Source organism: Macaca fascicularis, chromosome 4 (assembly GCF_037993035.2).
Source record: "Macaca fascicularis isolate 582-1 chromosome 4, T2T-MFA8v1.1".
NCBI classification, from domain to species: domain Eukaryota; kingdom Metazoa; phylum Chordata; class Mammalia; order Primates; family Cercopithecidae; genus Macaca; species Macaca fascicularis.
Genome location: NC_088378.1, coordinates 147,352,895 through 147,366,388, shown reverse-complemented (window position 1 = coordinate 147,366,388; position 13,494 = coordinate 147,352,895). Strand labels below are relative to the sequence as shown.

Genomic DNA, 13,494 nt, shown 5'->3' with positions numbered 1-13,494 from the left:
CTGATGGTTTTCTTGCTTTTCCCTAGAACTTGTCCAGGCTCCCATCTCAGCTCTTGTTCCTTCACCTTGGAATATTCTCTACCAACTTGTACCATGGCTGTCTTCTCACTGTTTAGGTCACAATTCCAGTGTTTCTTTCTCAGAAGTTGTCCTTGATCCTCTGAGCCAAAGAAGCCTTCCAGTCACCTTGCGTATTATATTATCTTAGCACTTAGCAGAACTTGAAGTGATCTTACTCGTGAAGGTATAAGCTTCTGGCGGGCCGGGACTTTGTGCTGTTGACCACATATCCCCAGTATCTAGAGCAGTGCCTGGCACAAAATTGTTCAGTAAAGTTCGTTTCTCTCCTCCTGGCTTTGAATTGTAATTACTTGCATGAGTTTTCTTTGCATGCTTCTTGAAAGAACTGGAGTTACATGTTATTGATTTCTTTTTTTTCTTTTTTTTTTTTTTGAGATGGAGTCTCGCTCTGTCGCCCAGGCTGGAGTGCAGTGGCCAGATCTCAGCTCACTGCAAGCTCCGCCTCCCGGGTTTACGCCATTCTCCGGCCTCAGCCTCCCGAGTAGCCGGGACTACAGGAGCCCGCCACCGCACCCGGCTAGTTTTTTTGTATTTTTTAGTAGAGACGGAGTTTCACCATGTTAGCCAGGATGGTCTCGATCTCCTGACCTCATGATCTGCTGGTCTCGGCCTCCCAAAGTGCAGGGATTACAGGCTTGAGCCACCGCGCCCGGCCATGTTACTGATTTCTATATAGCTAATGCCATCAATAATTATCAGTAGTAGCAGATTAATCTGGGAGCTATAGAAAATAATTCTTGCATGGAAAAGTTATCTTTAAACTGATGTGGTTCAATTAATGAGAAGATTATAGATTACCAAGCTGTCAGCAAGTTGCTTAGGAGAAAGAGATTAAAACCACCCACCCACTGTAACCAGTGCTTTGTCATAGCAGCCAGGTGTGGTAGCTATTTTAACCCATTTTTCAGATGAGACTCGTAGAAGTCAGAGATGTTAACACACCTTCCCCCATCACATTGCAATAAGGAGTAGCTGCAGCTGAGAGCCCATCTCCACACGATCTGACTCTCAAACACATTCTCTGTATGCAGAACTCATGGTCTTCAGGCTGGCCTGAATCACAGGAACAAAGACCCAGGGGAGGTTTGTGGTGGGAAAGAGCCTTTGCACTGAGGGCTTACACTGAGTGTTCAGCGGATAGTATCTTTACTCCCACAGGCCAATTATTTCTTTATAGAGGTTTATTGTTATTCTCCGTGGAACTGGGGAAGATATTAACATATGGTAGCAAATCCATACCTCTTCCAATTATGGGGCAAGCAATGGTGTGGATTGTAGATGCCTGAACTGATGGAAACAGCAGAAAGATCCGGGGTAGAGGACTCTGCTTCTGGAAGCTGCCCATACATATAATAACACATGTGATCCTTCCAAATTCAGCCCTTGTGGTTAAATCAGGCTGCACTTCTTCCCCTAACTTTGAATTTGATAGTTTTCCTTCTTGCCTGATAGAATCTTAGGTTTAACCAAATGTTCCCTGAGATTAAAGACTTTCTGAGGAGGGAACAAGTAGGGTGGATTTACTTGGGCTGAAATTTGGGAATGACAAAAAGAAGTGGCCTAAATGTGGGTGGAGGGAGAAAGATAACTAGTGTATGACTCCACTCCACATTATGCTTTTGACCATTTAAGATTAGGTCACAGTAGATAAATTAAGTGATTCTGTCTAAATTTCTAATTATACTGTTATAGTTTAGAAACATCAATTAAAGTTGGGATGAGTTAAGCTTCATTCTTCAGCTCACATGTAGACATTCAGAGAGTGAAGTGGGCCTGTCAAATTCTCAGTTTCCCTAAATGTGCCTCAGAGGAAACCTGTCACTACTGGAATTTATATTTAAGATTTCTCCCATCTCTCAGGGCCGAGGTCAAACCTCTATCACAAGCCTACCCCTTAAAAAAAAATCAAAATATAAAATAAATGGTTTTTAGCTTTGGCCTTTAATGTATGTGCTGAAGAAAATCACATTGACTTTCATTCTGAAAAATCACACTTGGAAACTAGACCAAAAAAATTACTTCCATGCTCCAAATATAACTGCAAGGGATTTCTTTTATAAATTCTTGTCTAGATTATATAGCCTTATATAAATGTGTTTCTTGGATTTATATGTGTTTCTGACTTCTTTGAGAAACTATTTTAGGTAGCAGATTTAATAATTAATGGAAATTAAAAAGATAAAGTGGGGTGAACAGAGTTTTAAGAGGAAAGAAAACCTGAGGGAGTTCTAATACAGCAATCTTAAGGATCCATTCCCAGCCTAGGACCACATGGTGCTCTCTTCTGCTTGCTGGCTAAGGGTGGAGTCTTAACCTGGAAACTAGTGCTGCAAGTTTTAGATCTAGCATTTGATTATCCAAATTGGGGTATGTGATCATTTCTCTTGTCCAGACAGAAGACGTTCTAGCCAGAGCCAAGCTGTTGGGTGGGTACCTGCAAATCGAGACAGGGTTTTTCTTTGAAAGCAGCTTCAAATCCACTTCAGCCCTTGAGCCGTGTACTCAATGGAAATCCCCAAATGCCAAACTCAATTCAACAATTCCAAAGTGACTTTTTTTTCTGAAAAAGATTTCAGAGCATTCTTTATCATGTCCATCAAAACCTTAGTGATGCTTCTGGTTGTGCACTGTGTGGCCTCTTTCCCTGTAGGTAACTGAATGAATTGGCCACCTGTTTGTGGTTATTTGATGTTGAAACTTTAAAAGTTGGAGAATGTCAATGGAAGAGTCATATGGAGTTTATTCCACCTAACATTAAATCAAACAACAGCTAAGAGATTGCCCTCATTATACTCCGAAAGCCAGTTTTGTTTTGTTAGAAAATAATGCCCTAGTGGCATATAAGTCATATGTTTGATAGAAAATGTACCCAACTTTTCATTATACCTTGGCTGTAAATCGATAATTCATTTTAAAACGAGATCAAAGCCACCAAAGATCAAAAGCAGCAAAAAACATTGCTTATTGTTTTTGACAGATATTCTCATAGGTAGAATAGAGTGTATGAATGGTGATCTGAAGTTATGGAAAAATAGCTATCAAAATAATTGATCTGTAATTTAGAGAGGGATATCTTGAGAATTCACTCTTTTGAGAATCTCTCTTTAGAATTCATTTAGTAGGGATGTTGATTAAAAGGAGTTAAACTGAGCATGATGAAAATCTTGGTTTCCAAGCTGGAGCAGGTTTCAGAGTTTTGGTGGTAAGCCATCTTTCCCTGAAGCTCTGTTTGAGGTTGAAGAGTTGGGATTTGAGGACCTAATTTCAGTAAAGCTTGGGGAACGACTTGCTCTGTGTTAAAAAGTATGGGAACCAGATCTTCTGATTACTGATTGATTACCACAGCTCTGTAACTAGGATCCTAAATTTAAATTTATAAATTTATTAGTTTTTATTATTTTATTATTTTTTATTTTTAATTTAATATTTTATTCAATTTAGGATAATTTATTTATTATTTTTTATTTAATTTTTATTATTTATTAATTTATTAATTTTTGTCATTATTATAAAGCTGATATTCCATGAAGGGAGCAAATGTGTTACCTGAAGAATTTAGGCTAATTTTGATTATTCATCTTGATGTCACTGAACTATGATGTCCATTCTAAACAAGAGTATTTAAATCTTCTCCTAAATTCCTAATTTTTGCCTTCCATTTTAACATGGATTTTCCAAGATTGCAACTTAAAATATCTCAAGTTTAATACTGAGTGGGGTTCTCGCTTCGTTTCGATGTTTTCACAATAAAGAAAATATTAAAATGCTATTCAGGTTTTTATGACCATTGGATTAACATCATGCTTAATAGTGCAACAAAGTAATTAAAGAATTTTCCCACTTTTTAAAAAATTATAATGCTACAGGGACATATACCTGATCTTGTAGTAATAAACATCATGTTTCTGTGCCCAGCAGGAGTCACACACATTGTGGTGGCAAGATATTTGCTTGGAATCAGTGCCAGAGAATTCTGTTTTTGGATTTCTCTTAAGAAAAATGTATTAAATTTTATTCGCTTTTTAAGGAGAATATTCAAACATGAATTTTCACTTTTGCATCAGTTGCAAGATGAGTTACAAGGAATAAAAAGTGAGGTATTTCCTGTTTCCTGGAGAAAACGTGACAAAGTTAGGAAGATAAATATTTTTGTTGTATCAAAAAATTGTGCAGATCTGGAAAATAAGGAAACAAACCATTTTAATTTCAAAATAGTTCTCTACCATGATCTTTACAATAGTCTCTCATCAGTGCTATTCCCTAAATGTTTTTGTTTTAACATCATGATGCCAGTTTAACTTTTATGTGAAATGAGACTCTGGATATAAAAGTTAATGAGTGTAACATGAATAGCTGGATTTAATGTTGTGTTTAGTAGGAAATGTGACACATCACTAAATCTCTACATATCGTTCCTCCTTTTGTCCATCGATTTATTGCAGCTTTCTCAGAGTTATGACTTCCCTATACCTTTTCTTTCTAGGCTTGCAAAGGAAGACTTTATGCTGTCCAACAATTGTCTTAGAAAGAATTAGGTATCTCTTTTTCTCAGTGAGATTTACACCATCTCAGACTTTTTTAAATGGAAGTGCACAAAAATTACTTTTTTTTTAACTACAAATGTGATAATACTGTTTGGCTAGATATTGAGGGTAAAAGTCAATTAAAAATTACTGAGTTTTCTCCTTGAGCTGAAAAGCTAGTAGTAAGTATTTAGTTTTTATAATCTAGTTCATTAAACAAGGAAGGTAGGTCTAGGATATTTTGTATCAAAAAGCAATGATTAGCTCTAAATTCAATGGGATCATTTCAAAGCTCAGAAAATCCAGTTGAAAGGACTTCACTGAGACATTCTGAGCACCAAAAAGAATAATGAATAGTAGTTTAAGATACATTGAAGTAATAGAGATCCATGCATTCATAGTAATACTCAGAAAACATCGAAATGCCAGTACAGAGGATTTTAAGAGAGGAAATGTTTCTCTTTTCAGAGGAATGGCAACTAATAAATATAAGAATAATGAAAGAAGTAGAAAGTTATAATTTTGCAGTTCCAATCATATCTATTAATTCAGGCAAGGATTACCAATAGTTGCTTTAAAATCCAGATGGACTAAACGTATCACCTCATAGAGTTACTATTAATTACCAAGGGAATGAGTACTTTACAATGGAGTGCAGCTAGAGAGTCCCCATGCTAATCAAGGGATCAAGGTCAGTCTTACCAGTATTGGAACAACCTGACATATATGCCAATCACTGTGATTCATTCAGTAGTTCACAGCGTCCCCTATGTGGTATTAATGCTAAAAATGTTTCATTGAATCTAATTATGAGGAAACCATCAGACAAATATAGAGTGTGAGGCAGTCTATAAAACAATTGGCCTGGATTCATGGAGAAAGTCAGTATTATGAAAAAGAAAGGTGGGGATGGGAGTGGGGAGGGAGGATGTGCTAGATGAAAGAGCCTGAAGAGACATTACCCTATATAATGAGTATATTCTCTATTAAGATCCCAAAATGGAAGGGGATGTTTTAAGGCACCTGAGGGACAGTTGAGGGAATTTGAATATGGACTATAGTGTGTACGTTAGATATCATGCAATTGCTGTTAATTTTCTTAGATGTTGATAATAATGTATGGTTATATAGGAAAATATAATTCTTAGGATATTCATGCAGAAGTATTTAAGGGAGAAATGTCAAGATGTCAACAACCTTTAAATGGTTCAGAATTTTTTTTCTGTGTTTGTGTTAGAGAGAGAGATGAGAATGAAGGAAATAAAGTAATTTTATGTGACAAAATGTTAACAATTGCTGAATCTAAGTGAAGAGTATACTTGTATTTATTAGACTATCCTTGTCCTTTTAATTTGCTAAATTTGAATATGTTAAAAATAAATAGTTGGGGAAAAAGAGTGGGTGTGTGTATTTGAAAAGTGTATTGTTTAGGGAGGTGGACATCATGGCCGGGCGCAGTGGCTCATGCCTGTAATCCCAGCACTTTAGGGGGCCAAGGCAGGAGGATCGCTTGAACTCAGGAATTGGAGACCAGCCTGGGTAACAAGGCAAAACCCCGTCTCTAAAATACAAAGATTAGCTGGGCATGGTGGTACGTACCTGTAGTCCCAGCTACTCAGGAGGCTGGGGTGGGCAGATGGCTTAAGCCCAGGAGGCAGAGGTTGGACAGTGAGCCGAGATTGAGCCACTGCACTCCAGTCTAGGTGATAGAGCCAGACCTGGTCTCAAAATTAAAAAATAAAAAAATAAAGAGGTGGACATCAATACATGAACCACTAGGGTCCATGAGGAAGTTTTTGTCCGTGTAACAAGAAATAGAAAAAATACGCCAGATTTTTCATGAAAATAAATGTCTGTAAAGGACTATTCTTTATAATAAACATGTCCTTACTATTTTATCTTTGTGCCTAAATGCCCTTTTTGGTAACAATGTTTAGTACTGGTAATATTTTGTTTTTAAACAAGTCTGTAGAACTTGCATGTGGGGAGCACACTGGATTAAAGCAGTGTTCAGTTCATTCATTCAAACACACACTTCTTGAAGGCCCATTATATGCCAAGTCCTCTATGGGCTCTGGGGATCTAGAGGTGAACAAGACAGAATCCTGGCTTATGTTTTTCACCCAAGAGATGTTCATTTTGTCTTCCCCAGGGATGACCAGGGGGAGCAGGAAGAGGATGGGCACCTAAAGGAAATCCTTTGAGTCATTCTCTAGGCATTCCCCTATGTCACCCAAATTAGTCCCATTTATCTATCATGTGTTTTTGACACACTGCTTAAGATGTTTCAAAAAGTGTTCTGCTGTATATTACATGAAAACCATTTTCATTTAAAATGAAAAAGAATTACTTTTTGTGAAAGGATGCTATAGTACATTTGTTGGCCGTTAGATAAAAAGAATGTATCTCTGCCTGCACGCCTCCTGTTTCTATTCTAAACTCATTTTTTAAAGTGAATATACTTGATGAGGTGACTCTGTAGTTGAAATTCTTGTAGGTTTTCTGCTTTTTCTTCCCCTGCAGACTGAGGGAGGACTGATGAGACAGTGGCCAAAAGACACCTCTGCCAGTTTTTTGCCAGCAATAAGAAAATGGAGGGTTTACCTCTAAGCAAAAAAAAAAAAAAAAAAGTATAATAATAATAATAATAATCCTTTTTTTTGCTTATTTCTTTTTTACTTAGAGGTAAACCCTTCATTTCCTTATTTTTCTAACTAACTGGCTTTTTCCCACTTCACCTAGTCTGTCCAGTTCTGACCATCATGTCTCCATCTCAGTTATGTATTAAAAGGAGGTGCTGAAATGACTGGCAAAACATTTGTGTATTTCTGATAGAGTGAATTATATTAAGGTTAATATTAATTTTTTTAAAAAATTCCTTACATGTGAGGTTCATGATAAAGAACATGAAGAAGGAGGATGTGGCACTGGAATTTTTATTTAATTCGAGTTCTTGGTCTCTGGAAAACAGTAGTTCCTGAATGTCAGGAAGCCAGCCACTTTTTAACACTTCCACAGAATAGCACTAATGCTTATCAAACACTTACACATACAGAAGAACTCCGAGTTACTTTAAGAAACTTTAAAGTTTCTTTCCCTGTGTTATAGTTGATCACTTTCCACCCCCAAGCTATTATGATCTGGTTGGTGTTTTTGTCATTGTTACCCATCAGGAGGTAGCAAAGGTGGTGAAAGTCTATGGTCATTCAGACAGGCTCCTATTAGAGTGTCTGCAGAGTAGTGTAAGTCCAGATAATCGGTCAATGCTATGACCAGAGTGATTTCTTTAAGTATTCCTAAATAAACTTTTTGGGGCATTCCTAAGAAATTACAAAAATTACTCACAAATGCCAAATACCTGTGTTCCTACCACCCTGAAGAGCCACCTGTTAACATGTTAGAATGTTTGTTTTGCCAATGTACACTGGAACACACACACTAGGAGTGCAAGAGCTCATCTGTCTTATTCACTGCTAGACCCACCCCTTTCTCCAAGAATGCCTGATGCACAGTAGGTGCTCAGTAGCATTTGTTGAATCTTGAATAATACAGGGCATCAAAGATAATGTAATAGCATCATTTGACCACTACTAACAGTCTCACACTTCTTCCCCTTTCTCCAGAGGCACTCTCATGAGTTCAGTTGGACACTTCCTGTTTGTTTTTTGTGTTCAAACATACATGTATTCATGAACAGTGTATAGTATTGTTTTGCATGTTTTACAGTCTACATAAATGGCGTTGTACCACTTGTATCTTTTTTGAAACTTGCTTTTTTCACTCAATATTATATTTTGAGAGTTGTTCATGTTGCTACATGTAGTGTTTATTTTTCCTTTTAACTGATGTTTCTTCATTTAAAATACTTCATTTTAGTTATTCATTCTTCTACTGATTGGCTTTTCGATTGTTCTGACTTTTTTGCTGTTATAAATCTGCTTCTTATTAATGGTCCCCCTCCTTTCTTCTCTCTCTTTGGGAATAGAAGCATTTTAAAAATGATAATATTAATCTCTCATAATCACAGCCAATTATTGAAGCACTGAGAGGTCACTGATTGGCACTGTTTGCCAGACACTGTGCCAAGCGCTTTGTATTTATTAGCTTATTTAATCTTCACAATTTATTTTACAAACTAGAAAACTGGAAGCTGACTTTGCAAAAACATTGGTCAAAGTCCCATAACCCAGGAAGTGGCAGGTTCAGGATTCAAGCCCAGTTCTTGGATGCCGAAGCCATGAGCATGAGACATACTCCTTCCCTCGTCCTGATGGAGGGATGTTGAAGTCAGTGTGGCCTAAATGAGTTCCAAAAAGTGGACAAGAGTAGCGCGATGAACTAACGATCTTCCTTCTGTCAAAAAGTTGAAATGTCTGTTGCCATGCTTTCCATCTTCATGGGAACATGTTTTGCTCGCCTGTCATTTTAGGAGTTGAATCAATTGAAAGATTCCTCACTATCACTTACAATGATCTTTAGGTAGATAATTGGGACAGACTACTTGTCTTGTTGAATTAATCTTTCACAAGGAAAAGGAAAGTAAAAAGTCATCTGTGGGACTTAACCATCAACTGTAACTCTTATGTATGTGTTCATAGTCATACCTTTAAGAATGCTTCTGAGGGCTATGTGTTGGGAAAGGGCAAGAGTCTTTGTTTTGGGCAATTCTGGAAAATATATTTGAAAATATATTTTTACTTTTTCTCCTTTCATCCAGCAAGGATGTTTTCATGCTAATTTAATGGGTCATAGAATGAGTTACATTTGAAGTAAATTGCCTAATCAAGTATGAAATCAGAAATGTGAAGAACGAGAATTTTTCAGGACTTTACCAGTGGAAGCCTTTCTGATAAGCACGTAATACTGGTGCCAGTGATGGTGATGGTTATAGGGAATGCTTTTTACTTATGTACTGCCTTTACTTTAAAGAGACACAAATCATTTACATTCACAAATTGAGGAGCCCTGTATTTCTATCCCATTTTATATTGAAAACAATTGACATGAGAAAAATAAAGAACTTGGAAAAAAGAAAGCCCCAGCTCCAGGTGGAAGGAGTAGGTGGCCTTCCTCAGGAGGTTTGGAAAGGATGCCTCAACCCCTGACACTTTGCTTTCACGAAGACTAACATTCTATAACTGGACTTCTTTTTTGTTTTTAAAAATTCTTTTATAAATGTTCAGAATAAGAAGAGGATGCCCTAACAAAATTTAATGATGACCAATGGAGTTTTAAAAATTATTTAGAGATTTTTTTTTTCATCTAAGGAGAGGGAAAGAAAATAAAGAAAAAACTTCCTTAGAGATATAATGTAAAATGTAAGGTGACCAAAGTTCCCACTAAGGTATAAGGTATCATCAATATTGAATTACACTGTAGGTAGGTAACTTGTGCTGAATCCTGGCATCAGATCTTTCCCTGAAAAGTTTTAATGACTAAAGAGGCAAAAGAATTCAAAGATACTGCTCCTAAAATGCAGTGTGAGCACAGAATGATGTAAATGGCCCCAGAAGAGACTCTTGTACATGCCTGCAGATACACTGTCCCCACTTAGTTCTTGAGACTGGTCCTGTGGTCCAGGAGCCAGGACTTGCATGGGGTTCTTTAATAACCATCCTCTGCTTTGTCCATTATGTGCTTTGGAGCTAATAAAGCCACTATCCCCCAAATGAGGTTAATGCCTTGTGGGGTTGGTAAATATCACTTTGATACATTTAGCGAGAGAAATAATATCTGTAGGTTAGGCGTTTCTGAAATTTTTCAAGCTGTAATTGTGCTTCTGCTTATAAAAAGCCAGTTTGGATGTCTTAAGCCATTAATATTTTGGCCTCATTCCTGCCTCATTCCTTTGCTATGAAGGCTTTTTATGTGTTTTAGCTTTTCTGTTTCTTTGTTTGTGAATGGTATCCCTCTCCCTCCCCTTTTCTAGTAATGCTGTTGCTTTATCTCTTTTCCATTCATATTTTTTTCTTTCTTTTTGCTGCATGGAGACTCTCTGCTGTACAAGTGTAAGTATTTTTTGGTGGCTTTGCGGTTTCTGGCTCTACTACTTTATATTCTTGTGCTCCATTTGCTTCTGTGCTGCCTGGCTGGTCTCCCAGGAGACTGTAGTGTCGTCGTCCATCTGCAGATCCTGAATGAAATAGGCAACAATTTAGAGACAAGATTGGATTTTACAAGATGGTTCAGCTAGCAAAACAGGCGATGAATTTAAAATATCTCCAGCCATGTGTCTGAAAGCAAGCAGAGTGTTGATGAAGAGGATACAAACATTCAAGAGGAGACAAGTGCTTATTCCACTCATGTAATAATAATAATAATAACATTACTTTTAAGGTTTTTTCCTGATTCTTGTCATATTACTTGTTTTGGGCCCAGGGTTGTAGAAAATCGATGTTGTAATTTGCTTCTTATATTAGAAGAACTTTCCTAATCTTCTTCTCAACTGGTATTGTTATGATTTTTTTTTCTTTCTACAGCCTTGGTGGTGAGGGGGAAGTAATTATGGATTCTTGAGCTTGGAATGAGAGTGTTATTTATTATTTTTTGAGCAAATGGTGACAAAAACAAAGCATCTCTTTATATTTTTATAGTGACATAAGCAATCTGACTGTCATTTTTAAAAAAAGCGTGTCTAGGAATTACATGTTAAAAGTGGGTTTGACAGGAAGAAAAAGGTTATGTTATTTGTAAGGTTCCAAGATTAGTCTTTAACTTGTAGTAAAAGTAGACATATCTCAATTGAGCTATGTGCAGAATAGTTTAAAATTTATTATAAAAATTTGATCAAATGAGTACAATTTCAGAGTAATGTAGACATTGATGCTTTTGGATTCTCAGAAAATAGAGTTATGGCCTTTTTGTTCACAGTGTCTGCCACAGTGAGGATTTATTGATGATTTGTGATGTTAGGACAAGAAAGAAGTCTGTGTTTAAGATTTTCCTGCTAAAATTACATTTAAAATAAGGGTTTAACACATTTTTCCTCATATTTCTTTAGGATATGGGTATTGGAAATTATACCTTATTGCTTACAAGATTCATTTTTTAAGATAAGTTAATTTTGTCTAGGCCTCAAGTTGACAGTGTTAACCATTGATTGATGAGAGGTCCGTTTGCAGTATGTACCTCTTCTTTTTCAAATGTTGACCCCCTTCATCTGATGAACAGTTTGTGATTTCTCTGACTCAAAAAATACTTAGGCATTAACAGATATCAGGGAAAGGTCAATAAGGACTAAGAAACAGTTTGAAAAAATTGACCTTTCATTTTGGTACCAAAAGGGAAGAGAGCTAACCGTGTTAAAGAAGATGGTAAAGTCAGATTGTTTTCTTTTTCTGGGATGTAATTCAACAACCCAACAGTTGTGGAGAGGAGGAGGAAGGAGTTCAAATAAACCAAATTTCTAGACAAACATTAAATATTTGCTCCTAAATATACCCTTAGGTGGATAATTATAGTACGTTTTTATATTTCCTCTTGCTTTAGGTTTATATGTAATGGCATTGTAGGAATAAGCCAATAAGATTAAGGAAGTCCACATTTTCTGTAAAACTAAGGAAGAATTACTTCCAAAGAAAAGCAATAAAAATGTGAGAGAAATGAGATTGATTTTTTTTCTCTGTTGTCACACTTAAATCCCATGAGGGAAAGATATAGAAGCTGGGTTACCTTCTTAATACCAATTGTAGAAACTAGCCTGATTACAAATTCTATTTTAACAAAAGACCATTGATTCTGTGCCAGAACTTCAGAACTAAAAGATATGATGGGTATAGTTTTATGGGAAATGTAATTAGAAGTTACTTACCCTTGTAAAAAGCACACAAAGTAAAGGAAAGCAAGTGAAATACATTAGAAGTGAGTTTTTCTGATATTCAAGCTTTCTATATTGGGCTTTAAAGCATTGGAAAACAATACCAAGAGGAGAAAACTAGCTCCCCTTTGAGTGATATCAACCGTCAAATTATCCTGATGATTTTGTGTGTTTCTTAATTATGTCTATGAAATGAAATTAAGCTGAATAACCTGTTCACAGATGGACATGAGTTTGTAAATGTGATTCTTTCTGTACATATTATATATTATGTCATTTATTTTATATATAGTACATATTTTTATATGTTTAAAATTGTAATATATTTGCAATATAATTTTTATGTTTTACATGTATTTGGTATCATAAAGGCTTTCATGATATGGAAACTTAAACTAGACTATTTTTGCCCATGAATACACTTTCTGTAAAATCTAATCAAGAGTCAGGGAAATAAAAAAAGACATCTTCAGTCCATGCATTTTTAAACATCTTTCCTCTTTATTTGTGACAATCTAAATGAAATTGGCTAAAAAATATATCTGGAGCTACTTCTTGATTATTTTACCTACCACGGTTGTGCATAAGATGGATAGAATACTGAAGAACTTGTTGCAACCAAACACAGCATATGTTTTGATAGCTTGTATCTCCTGATAATTATTTTCAGAGATTTCACTTGTGAATAGACCAGGCAGGCCACTAACTTCTTCAGCCAACTGCATGGCTAACTTTGGGGAGAACTGCCTTAAACTGGATTCCTTTCCATTTGCATTGGGTTAGCTGAGTTTTTATTGAACCCGCAAAGCCTGTTACTTTATAAATAGCTTTTTCTCAGATTGTCTGCCTTTAACGAAACCTAAAAAAAGTCAAATCAGCAAGTTTCATTTTGTATTTTAGGAAAACAAGTCTGAATTTCAATACAATTGCTAATCATTTTTTTCTCTCCCTTTTCTCTCGACAATACATAATAGCAAAACGATATTATTATTAAAACTGACATAATTGTCAAAACTATAGATTTGTTTGCTTTAAATATCAGTATCAGCCAGTTTCTCCTTGGAGCTAAAGAAT

General features: G+C 36.1%; 1 protein-coding gene across 19 annotated transcripts in view; it reads left to right on the top strand.

Annotated features, from left to right (window-relative positions):
• The window catches only part of CARMIL1 (capping protein regulator and myosin 1 linker 1), a 349,557-nt gene that overhangs the window by 295,729 nt on the left and 40,334 nt on the right, over positions 1-13,494 (top strand). For 11 of the 19 annotated variants that reach the window (XM_065544339.1, XM_065544331.2, XM_065544332.2 and 8 more), the window contains one exon: positions 10,595-10,612. The exons of the other annotated variants lie outside the window; for them this stretch is intronic. In XM_065544339.1, the coding sequence (XP_065400411.1) occupies positions 10,595-10,612 (18 nt within the window). The remainder of the gene's footprint in view (positions 1-10,594; positions 10,613-13,494) is intronic. 19 annotated transcript variants of the gene reach the window in all.